At 40.3% G+C, this 25,073-nt stretch overlaps 1 protein-coding gene across 4 annotated transcripts in view; it reads right to left on the bottom strand.

The window, feature by feature from the left end:
- raph1a (Ras association (RalGDS/AF-6) and pleckstrin homology domains 1a) overlaps positions 1-25,073 on the bottom strand; it is a 199,550-nt gene that overhangs the window by 11,737 nt on the left and 162,740 nt on the right. For 3 of the 4 annotated variants that reach the window (XM_036138782.1, XM_036138784.1, XM_021310634.2), the window contains 7 exons: positions 17,559-17,680; positions 17,412-17,477; positions 17,158-17,301; positions 16,965-17,075; positions 16,688-16,786; positions 8,826-8,946; positions 8,607-8,737 (listed from right to left, as the gene is read on the bottom strand). In XM_036138782.1, the coding sequence (XP_035994675.1) occupies positions 8,607-8,737; positions 8,826-8,946; positions 16,688-16,786; positions 16,965-17,075; positions 17,158-17,301; positions 17,412-17,477; positions 17,559-17,680 (794 nt within the window). The remainder of the gene's footprint in view (positions 1-8,606; positions 8,738-8,825; positions 8,947-16,687; positions 16,787-16,964; positions 17,076-17,157; positions 17,302-17,411; positions 17,478-17,558; positions 17,681-25,073) is intronic. The other variant, XM_036138783.1, reaches the window with a different exon arrangement.

Here is a 25,073-nt window from a genome sequence, read left to right as displayed (position 1 = left end):
TTCAACCAAGAACCATATAGAGATTTTAACCACATTAAGAAAACGAGATATGTCGCTTTTAAAAATAGAACAATGTATTAGGAGTTTAAAAAAAAATTATTTCATTTTATTAGAATGTGATGTTTAAAAATATTTAGACTTCACAAAGCTGGAGGTTAAACGTTTTTTTGATTTCAAACACTCTCCCAACGCGGGGGATACAAATTCTGGCAGGAATAAGTCGTTTGGCACTCCTACAAAGTTCTCCAGTTACTTAAGAAACTGGAGAACTTTCTGGGGAAAACCTGGTCTGATCCGGAGAGACGGCATCCATCCTACTTTGGATGGTGCAGCTCTTCTTTCTAGAAATCTGGCCGGATTTATTAGTCCTCCTAAATGCTGACAACCCAGGGTCCAGACCAGGAAGCAGAGCCGTAGTTTAACACACCTCTCTGCAGCTTCTATACTGTTACCCATCCATTATCCTATTGAGACGGTGTCTTTCCCACGGCCAAAACTTAACAGATCAAAAACTTATCTAAAAGGAACAAATCATAAAAACCTAATAAAAATCAATACGGTTCACCTTGAACCTAAAAATAAAACAATTAAATGTGGTCTATTAAATATAAGGTCTCTCCCTCCAAAGACTTTGTTAGTTAACGAATTGATTTCTGATAAACAGATTGATTTGTTTTGTCTCACAGAAACCTGGCTACAAGAGGACTACGTTAGTATAAATGAGTCAACTCCCTCCAATTATTCAAATTTCCACATTCCCAGATCTGTGGGAAGAGGAGGAGGAGTGGCAACCATCTTTCAGTCTGATTTATTAATTAGTCCCAGGCCAATTAATAACTACAGTTCTTTTGAACATTTAACCCTCAGTTTCCCTCATCCAAACTGCAAAGCAATAAAACCTCTTCTGTTTGTTGTTTTGTATCGTCCACCAGGCCCTTACACTCAGTTTTTGGATGAGTTGTCAGATTTCTTATCTGATTTGGTGTTAAATACTGATAAGGCTATTATAGTGGGTGATTTTAACATCCATGTTGACACAGAATGTGATAACCTTAGTGTAGCCTTTAAAACTATCCTAGATTCAATTGGTTTTGCTCAAAATGTGCATAAACCGACGCACTCTTGGCTCCATACTTTAGACCTTGTGCTGACATTCAATTCAATTCAATTCAATTTTATTTATATAGCGCCAAATCATGAAACATGTCATCTCAAGGCACTTTACAAAGTCAAGTTCAATCATATTATACAGATTGGGTCAGATTATACAGATTGGTCAAAAATGTCCTATATAAGGAAACCAGTTGATTGCATCAAAGTCCCGACAAGCAGCATTCACTCCTGGGGAACCGTAGAGCCACAGGAAGAGTCATCTGCATTGTACATGGCTTTGCTGCAATCCCTCATACTGAGCAAGCATGAAGCGACAGTGGGAAGAAAAACCACCCATTAACGGGAAAAAAAACCTCCGGCAGAACCGGGCTCAGTATGAACGGTCATCTGCCTCGACCGACTGGGGTTACAGAAGACAGAACAGAGACACAACAAGAGAAACAAAAAAGCACAGAAGCACACATTGATCTAGTAATCTGTTCTACATTAGATGGTAGTAGCGGGTGAGCCGTCTTCTCTGGATGATGTCACAGTTAACAGAACGCCAGACCAGGTGTACCTACTATGAAGAGAAAAGAGAGAGAACAGAAAGTTAAAGCAGAAATGACAACACATAATGCATAATTGAAGAACAGTAGAACTCAATATAGTGAGAAAATTAGATCCTGATATACTCCAGTAACCTAAGCCTATAGCAGTAAAACTATAAAGGTAGCTGAGAGTAACATGAGTCACTAGTTATAATTTTTGTCAAAAAGAAAAGTTTTAAGCCTAGTCTTAAAAGTAGACAGGGTGTCTGCCTCACGGACCAAAACTGGGAGTTGGTTCCACAGGAGAGGAGCCTGATAGCTAAAGGATCTGCCTCCCATTCTACTTTTAGAGACTCTAGGAACCACCAGCAGACCTGCGGTCTGAGAGCGAAGTGCTCTGTTAGGAACATACGGGGTAATCAGAGCTCTGATATATGATGGAGTTTGATTATGAAGGGCTTTATACGTTAGAAGAAGAATTTTAAATTCTATTCTTGATTTAACAGGAAGCCAATGAAGGGAAGCTAAAATTGGAGAAATATGATCCCTCTTGTTGATTTTCATCAGAACTCTTGCTGCAGCATTTTGGATCAGCTGAAGGCTTTGAACTGCATTTTGTGGAATTCCTGATAGTAAAGAATTACAATAGTCCAGCCTTGAAGTAACAAATGCATGGACCAGTTTTTCAGCATCACTCCTGGACAGAATGTTTCTAATTTTGGCGATATTCCGGAGGTGAAAAAAGGAAACTCTGGAAACCTGTTTAATATGGGATTTAAATGACATGTCTTGGTCAAAAATAACACCAAGATTTTTTACTTTATTACCAGAGGCCAGGTTAATGCCACCCAGATTAAGTGATTGGTTAAGAAGTTTATTTTTTGAGGACTCTGGCCCAAAGATTAAAACTTCGGTCTTGTCAGAATTTAGATGCAGGAAATTTAAAGTCATCCAGCTTTTGATGTCATCAAGACATGACTGCAGTCGAAGTAATTGATTGGATTCATCAGGATTTATGGATAAATATAGCTGAGTATCATCAGCATAACAGTGGAAATTAATCCCATGCTGTCTGATAATTTTGCCTATCGGAAGCATATATATAGTAAAGAGAATTGGTCCAAGGACTGAACCCTGTGGTACTCCACAGGTGACCCTAGAGTTTGAGGAAGATTTATTATTAACATGAACAAATTGGAATCTGTCTGACAGATAAGATTTAAACCAGCCTAATGCTTTCCCCTTAATCCCTACAGTATGTTCAAGTCTTTGTAGGAGAATATTGTGATCAACTGTATCAAACGCAGCACTGAGATCTAACAGGACAAGTATAGACACAAGTCTATTATCTGAGGCCATGAGAATATCATTAGTGACCTTCACCAGAGCTGTTTCAGTGCTATGATGAGCTCTGAAGCCTGACTGAAACTCCTCAAGTAGGTCATTACTTTGTAAATGTTCACAAAGTTGATTAGCAACTACTTTCTCAAGAATTTTAGATAAGAAAAGAAGATTAGATATAGGTCTGTAATTTACTAACTCATCCTTGATCAAGAGAAGGTTTCTTAAGTAAAGGTTTAATAACAGCTACTTTCAAAACCTGTGGTACATATCCATTTACTAAGGATAGATTAATCATGTCTAAAATAGACATATGGCATTGATTGTGAAGAATTAACAGTATTTCCTCACAACCCTGTCCTATCTGATCATTTTTTAATAACATTTGAGTTTAATCTAACTGAGTTCTCCACCCCCAAAAGAGGGTTCCATTATAGTAGATCTTTATCGGATAATGCTGTATCAAAACTTACAGAGTCTGTCCCCTTTTTAATATCCTCCGTATTGCAGAAATGCCCTGTAGATGGCAGCAATGTTGTTTCTTCCAATTCACAAATAGATGTCTTTGTAAACGGTATGACTTCGTCATTGCGTTCTGCATTAGACAATGTAGCTCCCTTGAAAAAGAAGGTGATTATTCACAAGAAGCTGGCTCCTTGGTTTAATTCAGAGCTGCGTTCCTTGAAGCACAATGTTAGGAAATTGGAGAGAAAATGGCGCTCTACACACCAAGAGGAATCCTACCTAATCTGGAAGAACAGTCTATTGTTGTATAACAAGACCCTTCGCAGAGTTAGAGCAGCATATTTTTCATCATTAATTGAGGAGAATAAGAATAATCCTAGATTTCTCTTCAGTACAGTTGCCAAACTTACCCAGAGCCACAGCTCTGTTGATCCATCCATTCCCTTAGCTCTTAGCAGTAATGATTTTATGGGATTCTTCATAAATAAAATTGATTCCATTAAAAATAAAATAATTGGCATCCTCCCAAACATGATTACCTCGTCCTCAGTAAGTGAGGCAGCATTGGAGGAATCCTTAGAACCTGCGCAGTGTCTGAACTGTTTAAAAGCAGTAGAGCTTTCTGAGCTATCTAAAAATTTAGCTTCATCTAAACCTTCTACCTGTATGTTAGACCCAATCCCAACCAAGTTGTTTAAGGAGGTATTCCTTCTGATCAGTGGTCCTATTTTAGACATGATTAATCTATCCTTGGTAAATGGATATGTACCACAGGCTTTTAAAGTAGCTGTTATTAAACCTTTACTTAAGAAACCATCTCTTGATCAAGATGAGTTAGTAAATTACAGACCTATATCTAATCTTCTTTTCTTATCTAAAATTCTTGAGAAAGTAGTTGCTAATCAACTATGTGAACATTTACAAAGTAATGACCTACTTGAGGAGTCAGGCTTCAGAGCTCATCATAGCACTGAAACAGCTCTGGTGAAGGTCACCAATTATATTCTCATGGCCTCAGATAATGGACTTGTGTCTATACTTGTCCTGTTAGCTCTCAGTGCTGCATTTGATACAGTTGATCACAATATTCTCCTACAAAGACTTGAGCATACTGTAGGGATTAAGGGAAAAGCATTAGGCTGGTTTAAATCTTATCTGTCAGACAGATTCCAGTTTGTTCATGTTAATAATAAATCTTCCTCAAACTCTAGGGTCACTTGTGGAGTACCACAGGGTTCAGTCCTTGGACCAATTCTATTTACTATATATATGCTTCCGATTGGCAAAATTATCAGACAGCATGGGATTAATTTCCACTGTTATGCTGATGACACTCAGCTATATTTATCCATAAATCCTGATGAATCCAATCAGTTACTTCGACTGCAGTCATGTCTTGATGACATCAAAAGCTGGATGACTTTAAATTTCCTGCACTTAAATTCTGACAAGACAGAAGTTGTAATCTTTGGACCAGAGTCCTCAAAAAAATAAACTTCTTAATCAATCACTTAATCTGGATGGCATTAACTTGGCCTCTGGTAATAAAGTTAAAAATCTTGGTGTTTTTTTCGACCAAGACATGTCATTTAAATCCCATATTAAACAGGTTTCCAGAGTTTCCATTTTTCACCTCCGGAATATCGCCAAAATTAGAAACATTCTGTCCAGGAGTGATACTGAAAAACTAGTCCATGCATTTGTTACTTCAAGGCTGGACTATTGTAATTCTTTACTATCAGGAAGTCCACAAAATGCAGTGCGAAGTCTTCAGCTGATTCAAAATGCTGCGGCAAGAGTTCTGATGAAAATCAACAAGAGGGATCATATTTCTCCAATTTTAGCTTCCCTTCATTGGCTTCCTGTTAAATCAAGAATAGAATTTAAAATTCTCCTTCTAACGTATAAAGCCCTTAATAATCAAGCTCCATCATATATCAGAGCTCTGATTACCCCGTATGTTCCTAACAGAGCACTTCGCTCTCAGACTGCAGGTCTGCTGGTGGTTCCTAGAGTCTCTAAAAGTAGAATGGGAGGCAGATCCTTTAGCTATCAGGCTCCTCTCCTGTGGAACCAACTCCCAGTTTTGGTCCGTGAGGCAGACACCCTATCTATTTTTAAGACTAATCTTAAAACTTTCCTTTTTGACAAAGCTTATAGTTAGAGTGGCTCATACCCTGAGCTATCCCTATAGTTGTGCTGTGATAGGCCTAGGCTGCTGGAGGACATCAGGGTCTAATTTTCTCACTCTTCTGATTTCTACTGTTCTTCAGTCAACTGTTCTCCAGTTTTGCATTGTATTACATTGAAATGACTGTCGTCATTTCAGCTTTTAACTTTTTCCTCTCTCTCTTTTTCTTCATAGTAGGTACACCTGGTCTGGCGTTCTGTTAACTGTGACATCATCCAGAGAAGACGGCTCACCCGCTACTACCATCTAATGTAGAACAGATTACTAGATCAATGTGTGCTTCTGTGCCTTTTTGTCTGTCTTGTTGTGTCTCTGCTCTGTCTTCTGTAACCCCAGTCGGTCGAGGCAGATGACCGTTCATACTGAGCCCGGTTCTGCCGGAGGTTTTCCTTCCCGTTAATGGGGAGTTTTTCTTCCCACTGTTGCTTCATGCTTGCTCAGTATGAGGGATTGCAGCAAAGCCATGTACAATGCAGACGACTCTCCCTGTGGCTCTACGGTTCCCCAGGAGTGAATGCTGCTTGTCGGGACTTTGATGCAATCAACTGGTTTCCTTATATAGGACATTTTTGACCAATCTGTATAATCTGACCCAATCTGTATAATATGATTGAACTTGATTTTGTAAAGTGCCTTGAGATGACATGTTTCATGATTTGGCGCTATATAAATAAATTGAATTGAATTGAATGAAACCTGTCGCCTGTGGTATCTAAGTGCAGCATGTCTTGGTGATATCACAGTAAATTGGGCAAAGGTCTGGGCTATTTCTGCCCTGCGATGGACTGGCGAACTGTCCAGGTTATAACCCGCCTCTCTCTCATTGACAGCTGGAGATCAGCACCAGCACCTTGCGAACCCAGCAGGGATAAGCGTGTTAGAAAATTAATGATGGATGGACTGAGCTATTTCTTTTTCCTGGCCATAAAGATCTTTTCCAACTGGCGCCAGAAAATGCTATTATTGAGCTTTCTTCGTCTGGAAACAAATGTTTACAACCCTTTACAGGCGCAGCCATGATGAACTCGTTGAACTCGCTCAGCTGACAATACAGCGATCTGATTGGCTGAGCAGCAACAATCGAATCACGTGACCTCTTGGACCGGAGCGCAACTGTTTAGATTTTATATCGGCTTTAACTTATTAATGTGCAAGTGAAAACGTGGGAACATTGGTGTTTTGAGATCACTACTATGTGTAGCAACTTATCCCGGTGCAAGAAAGTTGCCCCCTGACAGTTCATACGAAAAGTCATCCTACAGATTCTGGCCCACGAACTAAGCTATGCTTTGCTTTTTCAGACCTCCTCCTGACGTACAGCCAACATACTGGGCCAAATTGGCCCAGTATTTTATTAACCTCTGTGATGGTATGAACTGGTTAAAAACCCAACAGGCATACATTCAGCAGCAGTGATGTTAAAAATTGACAAACAGTAGAAAAAGCCAATATTCAGTATTAGTAATAACGGCAGTAGCGGAGAGGAACCAACGTCCCTGCCTCCAGTAACTAGCAAAGACATTGAGACAATTGAGAGCCCAGATTTAACAAGTTTCCATGAATTTGTCTAAAAATACTGCATCAAATATGCTTCTATGGTGTCCGTTTAACACCTCTATTAAAATATGTAAAAGATTAAAAAAAGAAAACCGGCTTCCATCACACCGCAAGCTTTAAAAAGAAACAGTTTATATACAGGGATACATGTGGTGAGTTTTCTAAGCAATTGAACAGGAAATGGGTTAAACCAGCACGGCCCTGAGGACAGAACAAAAAGATTGTTAATATTCATCCGTTTTATTTTAGTCACTCATTACTGTCACAAGCCAGAAAAATAAGTCAAGATATAAGATGATATGGATAATGTGATGATATTCTAATTCTTCACCAGTTCAGGGCATGACCTCTGACCTATTGGTGATGGTGGGTCCTGACCAGTGACGCTATGGTACTGTTGTGGATTCCTATACATGACCTTTTGGAACGCTTGAACAACGAAAAGTTGGACATTGATAAAAGCGTTTCCCTGAAACTGCCCTGTAGATGTGTGTATTTTAGGTTGTGTATTTTAGCTGTTTAACACCTAAAATACACAAGGTGCCGTCGACAGATATCATGCCAGTTTGGACCATAGTCCCTGAGGAATGTTTCTGACTCCTAACCGATGCCAGGAAGAATTAAGGCTATTAAGGCAGCGGCACCCACATCATCCATGTGGGAACACAGCTTGTACAGCTCTCATGTTCTGGGCTCTGAGCTGACTTTAGCTCCAAGATCCAGATGGAAGAGCCCAGAGTGGATTCTCAGCTTTTAAAATGAGGGTCCTGAAAGGGGAAATCCAGCAACACAAACATAGCTACACACCATTCTTTCACAAAACGTATGGAATCTGGCAAAAGTATTCAGAGCTGAGGAACTTTTCACATTCTCCCTCATCCCGACCTCAAACTCCGTCCCTGACTCTACTAAGTACCGAGTCATGGGGGCTGAATGGCCCGTCATCTTCTGTTCTCTCCATGGCTCCACTTTGTGTTGGCCTGTCACATTAAATCTCACTGAAATCTATGGGAATTGATTTCAGTGAGTAATGTAATGTTAGAATATGAACAACTAAAATGGGTGTAAAAACAAGGAAAGGGACTGTAAGATAAGTCCAATAACGACTCCCAAAACAAACCTCTTTGTCGTATTTGATATTTTAATATAGTAATCTGTGTTTTCGGTCAAAGTTTGCTGCTTTAATTAGTCTTCACTTCAAACAAAAACAGCAAACAGGCAGGCTTGTTAGACTTCACATGCTTGTTGCATCACTTCCTGTCTAACCTCCACTGCCTCCTCCTCCCCCCGCACACAGAGGGACCATTATTCGTCCTTTCACCTTTAACCGCTGCTAGAAAAGCAGAAAGGAATTGTGGGAAAAAGTACAACAACGAGTGAGCTGCTGCTGCTGCTGCGTGTGTCCGCACCTCTCCCTGCGTTCCTCTCCTCCAGGCGTCAGAGAAGATGGAGCTGACCACACTCTGGGAGCGGGTGTGTCCTGATGATGCCAGCTCGGAGACGCCGCTGTCTGATTGGCTGGAGTGGTTGGACTGGGATTCTGCAGGGATTAGATGACTCTGTGGTTTGTTGCGGCTCATCGTGGTTTATTGTGCCTAAATGATCTGAAGCAAGGTGGATGGACATACCTGGAAGGCTGGAAGAGCTGGATCCAGACTTCATGGAAGAGGAGGAGAGGGAGGACCAATCGTAGGCTGCCTCTGTTCTTCTCATGGCCTCCTGGAAGTTGATGTACAGCTGCTTCCCATACTGCCAAACACACACACAGGCAGGTTAAGGCCAATGTGTCTACCTCTGGGTCTAAAATAAACACGAGTACTTTGGATAGAAAAAACACACCAATCCCAGTTAAAATGTCAGATTTTCTGTGATGTAAATTTTTTATTCATGACGAAGCCAATCAAGGTTTTTCTCATCCTCGATATCATATGATATGATTTATTCTATGCAGTTCAACTAAAAACACGTTAGAGTTCCATTTCCTCTCTTGTTTTTTAGCAGTGGATTCTTCTTCATAGGAGAATCAGCCGCATACTGCAACAAACCGGAGACGGAACGGGACGACTCCTCAGAGTTCAACGGAGAAAACGAGACTGGAGCAGTCCCCTGCTCAGCACCAGAAAGGATTTGGGGCGTCATGCATGAAAGAGGGTGCAGCTCTCTAACTAAAAGTTGGCGGTGTTGAGGAATTTCCATATGTCATTTGTTTAAAACCGCGTGCAGACGTGTCACCGCACACCATTCCTGTATACATCCTGATCTGCAGGCAACCATGGCAACAGAGCTGTCGTACAGTCTACACACCTCGAGTCAGCCATAGCGCAGACCCTGCTCTTATTTTCTTCCCAACTATTATGATGAGAGTAATTAGCCTAATTATTATAGCATAGCAGAATCCTGAACTGAGCAGGCCAACATAACCTAACACTACATTTCTTTTTTTTTTTTTATTTATATTTTATTGTTTTTCCAGGGAAAGGGGAAGTGGGGAGCAACACACATTTAGAACAGAACTATATACATACAGGGAGTTTGTCACATACATATTCATACAATAGGATACATTTACATTATAAAGTCATATTAATAAGGTCGGGCTGTTAGGCCACTTGGCTGGAGCAAAGAGATCCCATTTCAACCATCACTCTAAAAAGAGTTCCATTTTTTGGTTAACATAGGCTGTCCTTTCTTCCATCTTGTATATTTCCACCACAATGTCTCTCCATGTTCCCAGTGTTGGGCTTTCTGGTTGTAGCCATTTTCTTGTAATAGCTTTTTTGCTGGCCACCAACAGAATATTCATTAAGTATTTGTCCACTTTCAACCAGTCTTGAGGAACACATCCCAGATATAAAGTCTTAAAGTCCAGTGGCAGATCCTTTCTGAAAATGTCCTGTATTGAATTATGTATTTCTGACCAAAAACCTTGAATTTTTGGGCAATCCCAAAAAACATGGTGATGATTTGCACTTTGTTGACCACATTGTCTCCAACAGGTAGGGGTGGTGTCACTGAATTTAGATTTCTGGGATGGGGTAATAAAATATCTAATAAAGTTCTTCCAGTTAAATTCCCACCAGGTCATTGAACTGGAGCATTTCCATTGATATTGCCATATTCTTTTCCACTCTTCATCTGATATTTCACTCCCTGTTTCCCTTTCCCATTTTGCTTTAATATATGCTGTGGAGTGGGTATTGTTCTGTGATAAGCAGTTATATGTGGCTGATATAATACCAGTACTTAATTTTGAATTATATGCTCTTCTAAATAGTTCAACAAAACTGTGATTTATTTCTGTCATATTTTTAACCTTTGTGTTAACATAATGTCGCAGTTGTAAGTATCTGAAAAAGTCTAGCTTATCTAATTGGTGCTTTTCCTGTAACATCTCAAAGCTGCACATTGAGTTATCCTTCATAATGGTACATAAAGCTGTTATTCCTTTTGCGGTCCAAATTTGGAATCTATTATCCATTGCATTTGGTGTAAAATCAGAATCATTGGAGCACCATTTCAGGGGGAGCAAGTCTCCCTCTAATTTATAAATTTTATAAAAGTAAATTTTACCCATGGGTTGTCTGTTTGGTGTATGTAATGTTTTAATTTAGAATCTGCTACAACTGCTTGTATAGGGATGGGAAGCATCCTGTTTTCAATGTCTTTCCATTGTGCAAGGTATGATGGGTTGCACCAGCATAATATTGTTCTTGTCTGGGCAGCAAAGTAGTATCCTCTAAGAGATGGTAAGGCCCAACCTCCCTTTTCTTTCATTAGTTGTAGTGTTTTGAGGCGGACCCTAGGTCTCTTCCCCTGCCATATATATCTAGACAACATCTTGTCCCATTCATTAAATTGACTCTGGTATTTCTATTGGTAGGGTCTGAAATAGGTATAGAAACCTTGGTAATATGTTCATTTTGATAGATTTGTATCCTGGAGCTGAAGCTAAGAAAGGGAATGAGGTTCCACCTTGAAATGTCCTCTATAATCTTTTTATTTAAAGGGGAATAGTTATAATCTAAAAGTTTTGAGAGATCTTTTGGGATAGTGATACCCAGATACTTAATATGTTTTGTTTGCCATGGCCATGGGTATTTGGTCTTTATTTCAACTGGTGTATCGTAGTTATAAGCTAATATTTGGGCTTTGCTTATATTGACTTTATACCCTGACAATTCCCCGTACTTCTCTAGTGCTAGCATTAGTTGGGGCAAAGAGTGTGTTGGGTCACTGAGATAGGTTATCACATCATCTGCATAACAAGCTATCTTCCGTTCTCTTTCTGCAAGATTTATCCCTTTGATTTCTGAATTTTGTCTTATATATTGAGCGAGTGGTTCAAGAAAAAGTGCAAACAATAGTGGTGACCAAGGGCATCCTTGTCTTGTTCCCCTCTCCAAGGTGAAACTATTAGAGAGATAGCCATTAACTTTGACCCTTGCTGTGGGGTTGTTGTATAAAGTTTGTATAGTGTTAATGATCCTATTGTGGAAATTAAATCTGTGAACGACTCTGTATAGAAAGGTCCAGGAGACAGAGTCAAATGCTTTCTCTGCGTCGATACTAACCACTATTGTCTCCATTTTGGTCTTAATTACGTGGTCTAGAATGTGTAGTGTCCGTCTTATGTTATCTTGTGTTTGGCGTTGGTGTATAAAGCCTGTCTGATCATTGTGGATCAGGTGGGTCATTAGCTTCTCAAATCTCCTTGCCATTATGGAAGTAAACATCTTGTAATCTAGATTTAAAACAGATATTGGTCTATATGATGCACACTTTGTTTTATCTTTGCCTTCTTTTGGAATGGCTGATATAATTGCCTCACTCCAGCTTGGAGGTATTTGTGATTTTTCCAGGGCCCAATTTAGTGTGGAGAGTATGACTGGGATTAATTCGCTTTTAAACTCCTTGTACCATTCTGCTGTATATCCGTCGGAGCCTGGGGATTTACCCACTTTCTGTTTGTTAATTGTGGCTAGCAATTCACTTTCTGTTATCTCTGCTATAAGTGTATTGTTCTGTTCCTCTGTCAGTGTAGGCAATTGCAATGAGTTTAAAAAGGTGTCAGTCTGAAGTATGTTTCCACCAGGGACTCTGGTATACAAGATTTTGTAGTATTTCTCAAACGCTTCATGTATTTCACTTAAGTTATTTTTAAGTTCTTTTGTTAATGGATCGTGTATTTTATTAACTGTATTTTCGGCCATTCTCTTCTTCAACTTCCATGCTAGCAGTTTCATTGATTTGGAACCACTTTCATAGAATCTTTGTTTTAAATACATAAGGTTTCGTTTAACATCCTGTGTAGTTATATTTCTTATTTCGGTTCTGACTTTATCAATTTCCTGTAGTGTAGTCCTATCTGAATTCAATTTGTGCTTTAATTCCAGATCCTTTAATTTTTTTTTTGTAGTCTGTCAAGTGTTCCCTGCCTTTCTTTTTTCTTATGTGAGGCTATTGATATAATTTTCCCTCTTAAGACAGCCTTCATGGTGTCCCATAACATGGGTGGAGATGTTTCCCCATTATCATTAAATTATAGGAAAGTCTTTATTTCTTTTCTAATTTCTTCCTTAAATATAGGGTCCTTTAATAGGCTAGAGTTTAGCTTCCATGTAGTATTTCTGGGTCGTAGGTTAAGATCAATTGTGAGATACATAGGTGCGTGGTCACTTAAATCTATTGTCCCAATATCACAAGTATGTATTTTATCCTTGTCTTTTCCAAATGTCATAAAATAATCTATTCTTGTATATAGGGCATGGGGGGCTGAATAGTGGGTGTAGTCCCTTCTCCCTGGGAACAGCTCTCTCCAAATGTCAATAAGGCCAACATCCTTAAAAAGTGTGTTGATGTTTTTAACCAACCTTGTTTCATCTTATTTCCCACTTGAACAATCAAATTTTGGTTGTAAATTAATATTGAGATCTCCCCCACATATAAGAAGACCCTCAGTTTCTGTTATCATCATTTCAGTTATTTTTTTAAAGAATGATATATCACTTCCTGGGGGTGCATAGATGTTTAGTAATGTGACTGTGTTTCCATCTATCTTTCCTTTAACTAAAATGTACCTACCCTCTTTATCCTTTATTTCAGATAGTTTTTCGAAAATAACTTTTTTGGAAATAAGGATTGCCACTCCTCTTCTGTGTCCTGATTTATATGATGAGAAAAATAATTCGTTAAAACCCATTGTTCTTAGTTTTCCATGTTCCTTGTCATTTAAGTGGGTCTCCTGTAAATAAACCACATGTGCTCTTTCTCTTTTCATTTTAGATAGAATTTTAGATCGCTTAATAGGATTTAACAGCCCGTTAACATTATATGAGATTACTTTGGTGTTGTCACCAGCCATTTGTATTGTCTGTGCATCTTTATGTTGTGACCAGAATCAAATGTTTCACTCCCTGTGAGAACGATGCAAAAAGAACTTACATACCAAAACAAAAAACAAGAAAACAATGATTCCAAGGCAGGGGTCTCTAAACGACCCTTTGCTGATCTAGTATGAACGTCTAGCAAGGGAGGAAAGCCTCTCCTGTTCATGAGGTGAGGGCCTCCCTTAAAAAATAAAAAATATTCATGAAAGACGAACAAAAAGAAATTACAGGTAGTTTTAACTCCACCTGTGTCTCCAGCTCTTCTGCTGAGTGAGAAATAAGTCTCTCCCTATCCCAAGAGGCATATTTGCACCCTGTCCTCTGTACACCCATACGCTATGGAAATTAAGTACTTGTGAAGTGAACTGAAGATTCGATTATCTAGACTAAGATCGCCAGCTATGGGATACATAAAACAGAAATAAAACATTGGCTGCCTTTCAATATATAAACGTATAAGTAAAAATAAATAAACAAAAATTGTGACCATTGGTCAACTTTAAACTACAACCAAAATGTTCTCTTTTACAAAGGCAAATAAATTAAAAGTACTGTATGATTTAAATTACATGGAAAACAATTTCCATAATGGTTTGACACATTAGGCTCGCATAGTCAACATAAACCAAGTCGCATTCTCTCTCAGTGCTTTAAGGAATGCTGAACTCGAGAGGGAAAAAATAAAAAATTAAAGAGAGAGAGAAAAAAGTGTCTGGCATATTAATAATAAAAGTAGTAAAACAAAATATGTCCCCATAGTTCTCCATGAGTGCCTACCTCAAAGGCATCACTCTGCATTTGAAACGGTCGGACCAGGTACGTTGACAAATCCACTCATCGCTCGCAGTAGGTTGCCGTCTATCCGCGCTCGGCTGCTCTTCCCATCCAACCCATGCGATGCAGATCTCTCTCCAGTCGTTCCTCTTTGAATAGCTCCACTTCAATTCCCAAGTGTCGCAGGCCGTCTGCTGCCTCCCACGTAGAATCGAAAACCAGGGTTGTATCTTGAGTGAACACCTTCAACTTCGCTGGGTAGGGGCTTTGGAATTTGATTTGTTTAGCTTTCAATTGCTTTTTGATGGACACATATTCCATTCTCCTCTTCTGCAGCTTAGGTGAATAATCATGGCTCAGCGTAATTTTCTCTCCCTTGTAAGTTAGATTCTTCTCCTTCCACGCTTTCTCTAGCACTAGTTGTTTAGTTTGAAAGCTGTGGAATTTCAAGATAAAAGACCTGGGACTTGCCGTTTTGCTGGTGGGTTTTTGTAGAAGGGACCTGTGAGCACGGTCCAGTCGTAGCTCAAACTCGGCCGGCAGTTTAAGAAGTTCGTGGAGAAATCGGTCAATCCACTGGGTTGTATCTCCCTCCTCTGAGCCTTCTTTAATTCCGTAAATCCTCAGATTCTCTCGGCTTGATGCATTTTCCAGCATTTCACAGCGAGCCTCCATCTGTCTGTCCCGATGCAGGAGAAAAGACAGTAGCTGTGTGTGCCGGCCTTGCTCATCTTCCGTAGTGCTCACTCGTTCCTCCAATTCTCCCCGCCAGACCTCGGACAGTTTGGTCCATGTTGGAAACTTGTTCGGAGAGTTTTTCAAGCGTCTCGTTTACTTCTTGTCGAAACTTTCTGAGTTCCGTTATGATGGTGACGTTGATGTCACTGTCTGGACCTTGCGTGGTAAGCCTGTCGCTAGACTCACCGGTCATGGCTAGGTTAGCTGGCACGGATGTGCTATCCTTGTTGAAGTACTTCGAATTTTCTTCTTCCTTTGACTTCGTGGCCTTAGTTTTTCCTTTGTGATGACTCATCTTTATGTTAGGCGTCGAGTTTTTCAAACTATGGGGACTAGTTCGTTTTTTAAAAGTTGATATTAATAATATAGGACAGGGAGCGAACCTCTCAAGCAGCCGCACAGCTCATGACGTCACCGGAACCTCTAACACTACATTTCTGCATCACAAATACGTCGCACAGATATTAAATGACAATTCTTTATATTCACAAAGCAAATTAATTCACAGATGGATCCCTTATGGCAGTATGAGTGCAGTCAGAGCTCTGATTACATTTTGAAATGGGCTCCTCTTGCCAATGAGAGCCACGGTTTAGGGGACTTTTATGTAACTGAACTACATGGATGAAGTCGTCCCAGGGGGCAGGCTTTGGACGTCAGTCAGCTCCCTTTGAAAAGATCCGGTTGCAAAGACCTGAACTGAGTTAACTCGAATAGGGGACATTAGGTTCCTCCTGGTTCCGCTCCCATCATCATCAGCCAGCAGGTCCGCAGGACCTCTGAAGACAAGCTCCCTCTGCATTCTTCCATCAGCGTGGTCCTCCAGCGGTGCCATCATTCCACAATTCCACAAAATTCACGCAGCTACTGACGGACTTGTGTGATTGCCTCCACCTCAGGGATCATCACACCAGAGTTGTTAGGAATTAATCTGCTGATTCAGCACCATTTTAATTTTATATGTACAGTTCACATCTGGCTGATGTTTCCATCATTTTTCAGGTGTATTAAGTCATTGTATGAGGCCGATTGGGACTCCATTTTTTTGCACGGTTCTAAACCATGAAAGCTCAAACTCCTGAAAAAACATTGGGTTTGATGCTCCTCGAGTTAAATACAACTCAACTGGGTTTACATTAGTGGATTTGTGTCAGTTTTAGGACTTTCTGGTGTTACTATTGAATGAAAAGGTTTGTGTTGCTGCCTCACATTTTCACGCAACGTTAAATTTCATACATCCCGAGCTGTGCGTACCACATTGTGCCACAAGGTTTTTGTGCGCAGACACGCTTTATAATGAAGCCCCTAGTCTTTTAACAGCTTTTAAAATAACTCATTCTGACCTCAAATGTACATTCTTTGGTTTTCAGTCACTGGGGAACTGAATCTGGTGACCTGGACCCTGTAAGAACGTTTGGACTTTTCTTGTGTAATTTAGATTTAGTATGTGCCATCAAACTGTTGCTAGGTGCAGGTGGATAACCTTCCAGGTGGCTGTCATGTCCTGTCTGGACACTAGCTTCGAGTAACTGTGATCTTTGAAGGGAAGCCATCCTGAACATTTTATAGGCATTCTACAGACAGGTCAGTACCTTTGCGATGCGAACACTGTTGATCCATTGTTGGAGGGTTCTGATGTCATCACAGCAAAGGTACTTTATATACTGAGACTTCTTCTGGATCTGAGGGTGCTAAACACACACACAAACACACACACACACACACACACACACACACACACACATGCTTACATTAAAAAAATCTGTTTGGTTTTGGATTTCAATTGAAATGATTACATTAACCCCTGGGGTGTAAGGACAGTCTCTGACCACCAGGTGACAGCTGAAGATTGTGGCAAGGACATTTTACCTTTAGCACCATGCAGTAGTCTGTAGGAGCCTTGTACTTGCTCTTGTAGTCATGACCCAGGTAAACATTGACGTGATCCAGCTGGAGGAAACACACCAGGTCCCTGGAGGTCTGAAAACAGGCAGCAGATAGTTGGAGCTTTAATACAGACTCAGCTCCTGTCCACTCCTCCCAGCCTCCATCCATCACCCACCTTGGCCTTGCCCTTCGGGACGTAGTAGATGCCAGATGCCCTGAGCAGGAAGTAGCGTTTCTTCCATGACTTCTTGCCGTCCTCTTTCAGCCACAGCACTCCCTCCATCTCAGGGACAGACACCGAGCTGCCTCCAAAACACTCCTGTATCACAAACACATTGATTCACCCATCAGTTTCCAGGTTCTGCCACAAGACTCTCACTTGAAAAAGTCTGGGTTAAAATGCATCCGAGGAAGACAGAACCAACCCACCTCTAACAGAGCTTCTTTGTTCCTCTCTGCCATCTGGCACGTCTCCTTCCGCCCCAGTAAGTAGTTCTGGAGCAGACGGGAAGCAGGTGAGGAGAGAGGAGCAGGCCTCCGAGGTTTGTAAAATGTGAGGATGTACATGCTGCTTACCTGTGGGTTTTTGAACAGGGCGTACTTCTCAATGCGCTCGGTGAACATGAGGCGGTTCTGACTGTCTCTAGTCCAGTTCAACAGGTTCTCCACCAGGTTCTCATGGTCCTCGAAGATCCGCTCTGCAGACAGTGAGACACATTTAACTCTGATGGGATCAAGTTGTGAAGAATCAGTAAAAAGATCATTTAAATGATGGCAACGTTTAAATCAGGACAAAGAAGAGGTTGTGCCTTCGCTGTAGCGGCTCCAAAATTGTGGAAAAATCTGCCATTGGATGTCAGGCAGGCCACCTCTTCCAGAGTTCAAGACTCCTCTTAAGACACACCTGTTGGTTGAAGCCTTTAGCACATCCTGAGAGGTTGACTCTATTGTTAATTTTTTATTATTTAAACTTTTTACTATTTCTGCTGTTTTCAACTATTTGTCTATTTTAACTTGTCTGTGTTTTATATGTCTATTTTAATTTTACAGTTATTTTCAGTTGTATGTGTACAACACTTTGTTGACCTTTGTTATTGTAAAGTGCTTTACAAATAAATATAGTATGGTAGTACAAGAAGACAGCTCAATTTCAGGATGATTGGCATCAGATAGACAGCCCCCAGGTTTTTAACAATATCATCATTGCCACAGTTGTTGGTACTCCCGCTGTCTGCATAAGGCATGGGTTACAGCAAAAATAATCAGTTTGACTAAAATTTGTTTCGAGTCAGCCCATATATTCCCGGACCCGTGGAAATAATGCCACATTAGTTCGCTCATTTGCTTATTGTGCAAAGTCAACTTTAACCAAATCTGGCAGTTTTACAATATGCAATGACCATTCCTGTCTCTGTCCACCCTTCCAACTTCAGAGCCTTTGCGTCATCCTGGACAGCCCTCTCCATAATCTCCTTCACTTTCCACATCCACAACATCACCTGGTTAACTCACATTTGCAGCATCAAGTTCTTCCTTCACACTTTTGCCAAAATCGTCCACAGTCCACTTTACAGTTTCAGCTCCCTTCCCTCCATAAACCTCCATAAACTACAACTAGTACAAAAGACAGCAGCTTGCATCATCTTATTCACACCTGTACATTAACTCCACTGTAACATTCAGTATACATTAATCCTATGAACATACAAGGTCAACCACAACCTGGACAATGCAGGACACATAACCAACACTATGATGTCATACATTTTAGTTTAACACAGATCGCACATTACAATAATCACTCTCTGCTTTGCCTGTTATTGCTCAACAATTAATTATCACAGCTCAGTTTAGTAAAACGAAGTTTAATAAAACTGTTAAATCTTAGCCCAGTGACTGGAGACTGGAGCCCACAACCCCCACGACCCTGTGTGACGTCAAGCTGCGTTTCCCCATCAGATACGGCTTGACGTCACACCTGTAAGGAAAAGCTGGTATAGAAAATCCATGGTTGGATATAAAATTTTAAAGAAGTTTAATAAAATTGCTCAAGGTTTATTAGAAAAAAACATAACTTGCTTTTAAATATGAATATTTTTAATTAACAAAATGTTAATGTATTTCGTAAAGTTAAATATTGTTGAAGGTAATCTTGGCTGCAGTACTGTCTGTCTAGCAGGTGTTTTGGGGTCGGAGTAAAATAACTTCATAAAAGCTCTCTGAGAATCACCTCTGGCCTCACCCAGTTAGAACCCGCTCTCTAGTCCATGTTGTAGCTGCAATTTCTTTTTTTGATGTAGTTTCCTTAACAATCAAAATCTTTGTCATTTTATTAAGAGTGTCCCTGTGCTCATTAGATGAACGCTGTTGACTGATAGCCGCTCTGACTGCAGCTCTGCCTTCTTTGGTTCAGAAAAGCGCAGGACAAATTATTTATTCTTTTTTATTACTTTTTCCAATGCAGACCTAGTCAAATGCGGGACATTGTTTCACGTTCAGACCCTCCCTCAAAAGAAAAAAAAAAAAAAGGGTGTCATGCTAAATTAGCCTGAGCTAACGCTTTATTCTTCAAGTTTTAAATAAAATGTAACAACGAACCATGAGGAGGTCCCTGGTTGGTCACTGCGTATATCAGCTGAGTTGGAAGCCAATGAATAAACCCTGACAGGCGACATGACCACAGGTGGAAATAATTAATTAATTAACTTCAGGAGCAGCGACAGACTGCTTACAGATGGAAGTTGTTTTCAGATGGTGAATCCGCGGCACTTCCTGACTTGCTGGTTTGCATAAACCCAAAGAAAACCTTTGATCACCGCTACTGTCATTCATGCATCTGTGGCCAGTTTGAGATGCTCTTCCAAAAGTTTGAATGATTGAGCACCGATAAAGCTCAGATTGGCAGATGTCCGCTTTGCAAAGACCCGCCCTACTCTCTTTCTGATTGGCTAATGTCCCGGCTCTGCCAGGTTTCACTGGTTGAGAGCAGCTTCAGTTTAAAACCTTCAATAAAAAGTGTAGACAGAGCAATTGGCTCATTTTCCAAATGACGGAAATCCGTCGCAGCGACGGACAACTTTAACCCCTGGCATAAGGGCAGAGGAATCTTTGACCTTTCCTCTATGTATATTTTCTAAAGAAAGCCGAGAGTTCTGGGTTCTCTCATATGCAGTGTGCGATTTGCAAAAAACCCAGAGGGGGGGATCGTTTCAAAAGTTAGCTAGCAGGTGCTCTTTCAGGTAGCTAGCTAGATCCAGTAGGTTAGACTATTGTTTTTAAACTTGCGCCATCTACTGTCGGGACTCGGGAGTGGGTATTAGTTTACTTTAACCGCTTTGAGCAGAAAAGGTAATAATACTTTTTAAAAACAAACAAAAAAATTAATTTACAAATGTGAAGGACACAAGACATGTATTAATATAAATCCATAATATTCAGGGGTTAAAGCAAAAATAATCAATTTGACTGAAATTTTTCTAGTCAGCCCATATATTCCTGGGCCGTGGACGTCATGCCACCTTAGTAACCTCATTTGCTTATTGTGCAAAGTCCACTTTAACCAAATCTGGTAGTTCAATTCAATTCAATTTTCAATTTAATTTTATTTATATAGCGCCAAATCATGAAACATGTCATCTCAAGGCACTTTACAAAATCAAGTTCAATCATATTATACAGATTGGGTCAGATTATACAGATTGGTAAAAAATGTCCTATATAAGGAAACCAGTTGATTGCATCAAAGTCCCGACAAGCAGCATTCACTCCTGGGGAACCGTAGAGCCACAGGGAGAGTCGTCTGCATTGTACATGGCTTTGCTGCAATCCCTCATACTGAGCAAGCATGAAGTGACAGTGGGAAGAAAAACTCCCCATTAACGGGAAGGAAAACCTCCGGCAGAACCGGGCTCAGTATGAACGGCCATCTGCCTCGACCGACTGGGGTTACAGAAGACAGAGCAGAGACACAACAAGAGATATAAAAAAGCACAGAAGCACACATTGATCTAGTAATCTGTTCTACATTAGATGGTAGTAGCGGGTGAGCCGTCTTCTCTGGATGATGTCACAGTTAACAGAACGCCAGACCAGGTGTACCTACTATGAAGAAAAAGAGAGAGAGGAAAAAGTTAAAAGCTGAAATGACGACAGTCATTTCAATGTAATACAATGCAAAACTGGAGAACAGTAGACCGAAGAACAGTAGAAATCAGTAGAGTGAGAAAATTAGACCCTGATGTCCTCCAGCAGCCTAGGCCTATCACAGCACAACTATAGAGATAGCTCAGGGTAACATGAGCCACTCTAACTATAATCTTTGTCAAAAAGGAAAGTTTTAAGATTAGTCTTAAAAATAGATAGGGTGTCTGCCTCACGGACCAAAACTGGGAGTTGGTTCCACAGGAGAGGAGCCTGATAGCTAAAGGATCTGCCTCCCATTCTACTTTTAGAGACTCTAGGAACCACCAGCAGACCTGCTGTCTGAGAGCAAAGTGCTCTGTTGGGAACATACGGGGTAATCAGAGCTCTGATATATGATGGAGCTTGATTATTAAGGGCTTTATACGTTAGAAGAAGAATTTTAAATTCTATTCTTGATTTAACAGGAAGCCAATGAAGGGAAGCTAAAATTGGAGAAATATGATCCCTCTTGTTGATTTTCATCAGAACTCTTGCCGCAGCATTTTGGATCAGCTAAAGACTTCGAACTGCATTTTGTGGACTTCCTGATAGTAAAGAATTACAATAGTCCAGCCTTGAAGTAACAAATGCATGGACTAGTTTTTCAGCATCACCCCTGGACAGAATGTTTCTAATTTTGGCGATATTCCGGAGGTGAAAAAAGGAAACTCTGGAAACCTGTTTAATGTGGGATTTAAATGACATGTCTTGGTCGAAAACAACACCAAGATTTTTAACTTTATTACCAGAGGCCAAGTTAATGCCATCCAGATTAAGTGATTGATTAAGAACTTTATTTTTTGAGGACTCTGGCCCAAAGATTATAACTTCTGTCTTGTCAGAATTTAAATGCAGGAAATTTAAAGTCATCCAGCTTTTGATGTCATCAAGACATGACTGCAGTCGAAGTAACTGATTGGATTCATCAGGATTTATGGATAAATATAGCTGAGTGTCATCAGCATAACAGTGGAAATTAATCCCATGCTGTCTGATAATTTTGCCAATCGGAAGCATATATATAGTAAATAGAATTGGTCCAAGGACTGAACCCTGTGGTACTCCACAAGTGACCCTAGAGTTTGAGGAGAATTTATTATTAACATGGACAAACTGGAATCTGTCCGACAGACAAGATTTAAGCCAGCCTAATGCTTTTCCCTTAATCCCTACAGTATGCTCAAGTCTTTGTAGGAGAATATTGTGATCAACTGTATCAAATGCAGCACTGAGATCTAACAGGACAAGTATAGACACAAGTCCATTATCTGAGGCCATGAGAATATCATTGGTGACCTTCACCAGAGCTGTTTCAGTGCTATGATGAGCTCTAAAGCCTGACTGAAACTCCTCAAGTAGGTCATTACTTTGTAAATGTTCACATAGTTGATTAGCAACTACTTTCTCAAGAATTTTAGATAAGAAAAGACGATTAGATATAGGTCTGTAATTCACTCATCTTGATCAAGAGATGGTTTCTTAAGTAAAGGTTTAATAACAGCTACTTTAAAAGCCTGTGGTACATATCCATTTACCAAGGATAGATTAATCATGTCTAAAATAGGACCACTGATCAGAGGGAATACCTCCTTAAACAACTTGGTTGGGATTGGGTCTAACATACAGGTAGAAGGTTTAGATGAAGCTAAAATTTTAGATAGCTCCATTGACAATTCCTGTATCTCTCCCACCTTTCAGCTTCAGAGCCTTGGCGTCATCCTGGACAGCCTTCTCCATAATCTTCTTCACTTTCCACATCCATAACATCACCTGGTTAACTTTCATATTTACAGCATCAAGCAAGTTCTTCCTTCACACTTTTGCCAAACTGGTCAACTGTCCACTCACCTTTCCCCTTTACAATTTCAAAACCCTTCCCTCCTTGTCCCCCGGAAAACCCTCCATAAACTGCAGCTAATTCAAAAGACAGCAGCTTGCATCATTACATCATCTTCTTCACACCTGTACATTAACTCTACTGTCACATTCAATATAAATCAATCCTATGATCATACAAGGCCAACAACAGCCATGGACAAAGAGGGACACAAAACCAACACGACACAGATCGCACATTACAATAATCAGTCTCTGCTTTGCCCGTTATTGCTCACTAATTTATTATCACAATTCATGAGTTTATAAAAAGGCATTAACTTTTTTTAAGTTTACAAAAACGGGTATATTTTAGCCCAGTGACATGTCCAGGATGGACTCTGTGTCCCCACCTCTCGCTCATTGACTGCTTGAGAGTCACCAGCCCCTACACGACCCTGTGTTACATCAAGCCGCGTTTCCCCATCAGATACGGCATGACGTAACACCTGTACGGAAAAGCAGTTATAAAAAATCCATGGATGGGAGGTTCCATTTTTAAAAAGTTTAATAAAATTGCTTAAAGTTTATCAGAAAAAAAACGTAACTTGCTTTCAAAGAACATTAAAAAAAATTATTAAACTTCTGCTAAGTTTAATATTGTTTAAGGTAATCTTGACTGGTTTAGCTTGTCTGTCTGGCAGGTGTTTTGGGTTGGAGTAAAATGAGTCCATAGATTCACAGGAGTCTATTTAACATGTTTCTGGTGCGACTCGCTTCACATCACCCTCCACTCCGTGGAAAAAAAACAAACTACAAAAACTCTGAGAATCGGCTTTCTCTGGTCTCACACAGTTAGAACCCATTATCCAGTCCATGTTGTAGCTGCAGTTTATTTGTTTATTTTTGATGTAGTTTCCTTAATATTCTGTATGCATCAAAATCCTTCTCATTTTATTTAACAAGTGTCCTGGTTCAGCTGCTCATGAGGTGGAGGCTGCTGCATACTGACTGACAGCAGCTCTGCCTTCTTTGTTGCAGAAAAGCGTGTCATGCTAAATTAGCTGAGCTAGAGCGTTACTCTTTCAGTTTTAAATAAAACATAACAGTGAATCATGAGGAGATCCCTGGTTAGTCGCTGCGTTTATCAGCTTAAATAACTGGAAGCGAGGGAATAAACACTGACAGGCGACATGGCCACAGGTGGAAATAATTCATTAGTCAGCTGCAGGAGCAGCAACAGACATACTTACCGAGGGAAGTTGTTGTCAGCTGTTCTATTCACTGAACTTTCTGACCTGGTGGTTCACATAAATCCAAAGAAAATCTTTGACCATCGCTATTCTCATTCATAGCATCTGTGGTCAGTTTGAGATGTTCTTCCAAAAGTTAAAATGATTAAACACCGATAAAACTCAGATTGGAGACCTCCGCGTTGCAAAGACCCGCCCTACTCTCTTTCTGATTGGCTAATGTCCCGGCTCTGCCGGATTTCAATTGGTTGAGCAGAGCTTCAGTTTAAAATCTTGAATAAAAAGTCTACACAGAACATTTTGCGCTCATTTTCCAAATGACGGAAATCTGTCGCAGCGACGGAGAACTTTAATATTACTTATTTAGATCAGAGGGGGGAGGAATGTATCCCCCCCGGGGATAAAACATGAACGACCGAGGGGGGGACATCACAACCAGAGGGGGGGGGGGGGGATTCCCCCAATCCTCCCCAGCAAATCGCACCCTGCTTATATGTTCCCTTCAGCTCAGCTAACCTGTTTCTTAGGATTATCCCGGCCACAAGCAGCCAACCCCCCCCCCCCCCAAATGAACTGTGGAAGCCATTCTCAGTGCAGCAGAATGCGTCATCATAATGATTTAAGGAACCAAACTTAACACTAAATTCACCCAACTGACAAATCAATTTTTGATAATATATTCTTCTAAACTACCTGTTGTGCAAAATAACAGATTTAAAATAACCATCCCACTCTTTAACTATAGTTGGAGTGAACAGTCTGACCGCAAATTAACTAAACGACGTCTAAACTTCATGAACAAAACTCTTTCACAACTGTGATTCCTCCAGAATATCTAAAA

Source organism: Fundulus heteroclitus, chromosome 7 (genome assembly GCF_011125445.2).
Source record: "Fundulus heteroclitus isolate FHET01 chromosome 7, MU-UCD_Fhet_4.1, whole genome shotgun sequence".
Taxonomy (NCBI): Eukaryota; Metazoa; Chordata; class Actinopteri; order Cyprinodontiformes; family Fundulidae; genus Fundulus; species Fundulus heteroclitus.
The sequence above is the reverse complement of the archived record's forward strand: the minus strand, read 5'-3'. Positions and strand labels throughout refer to the sequence as shown.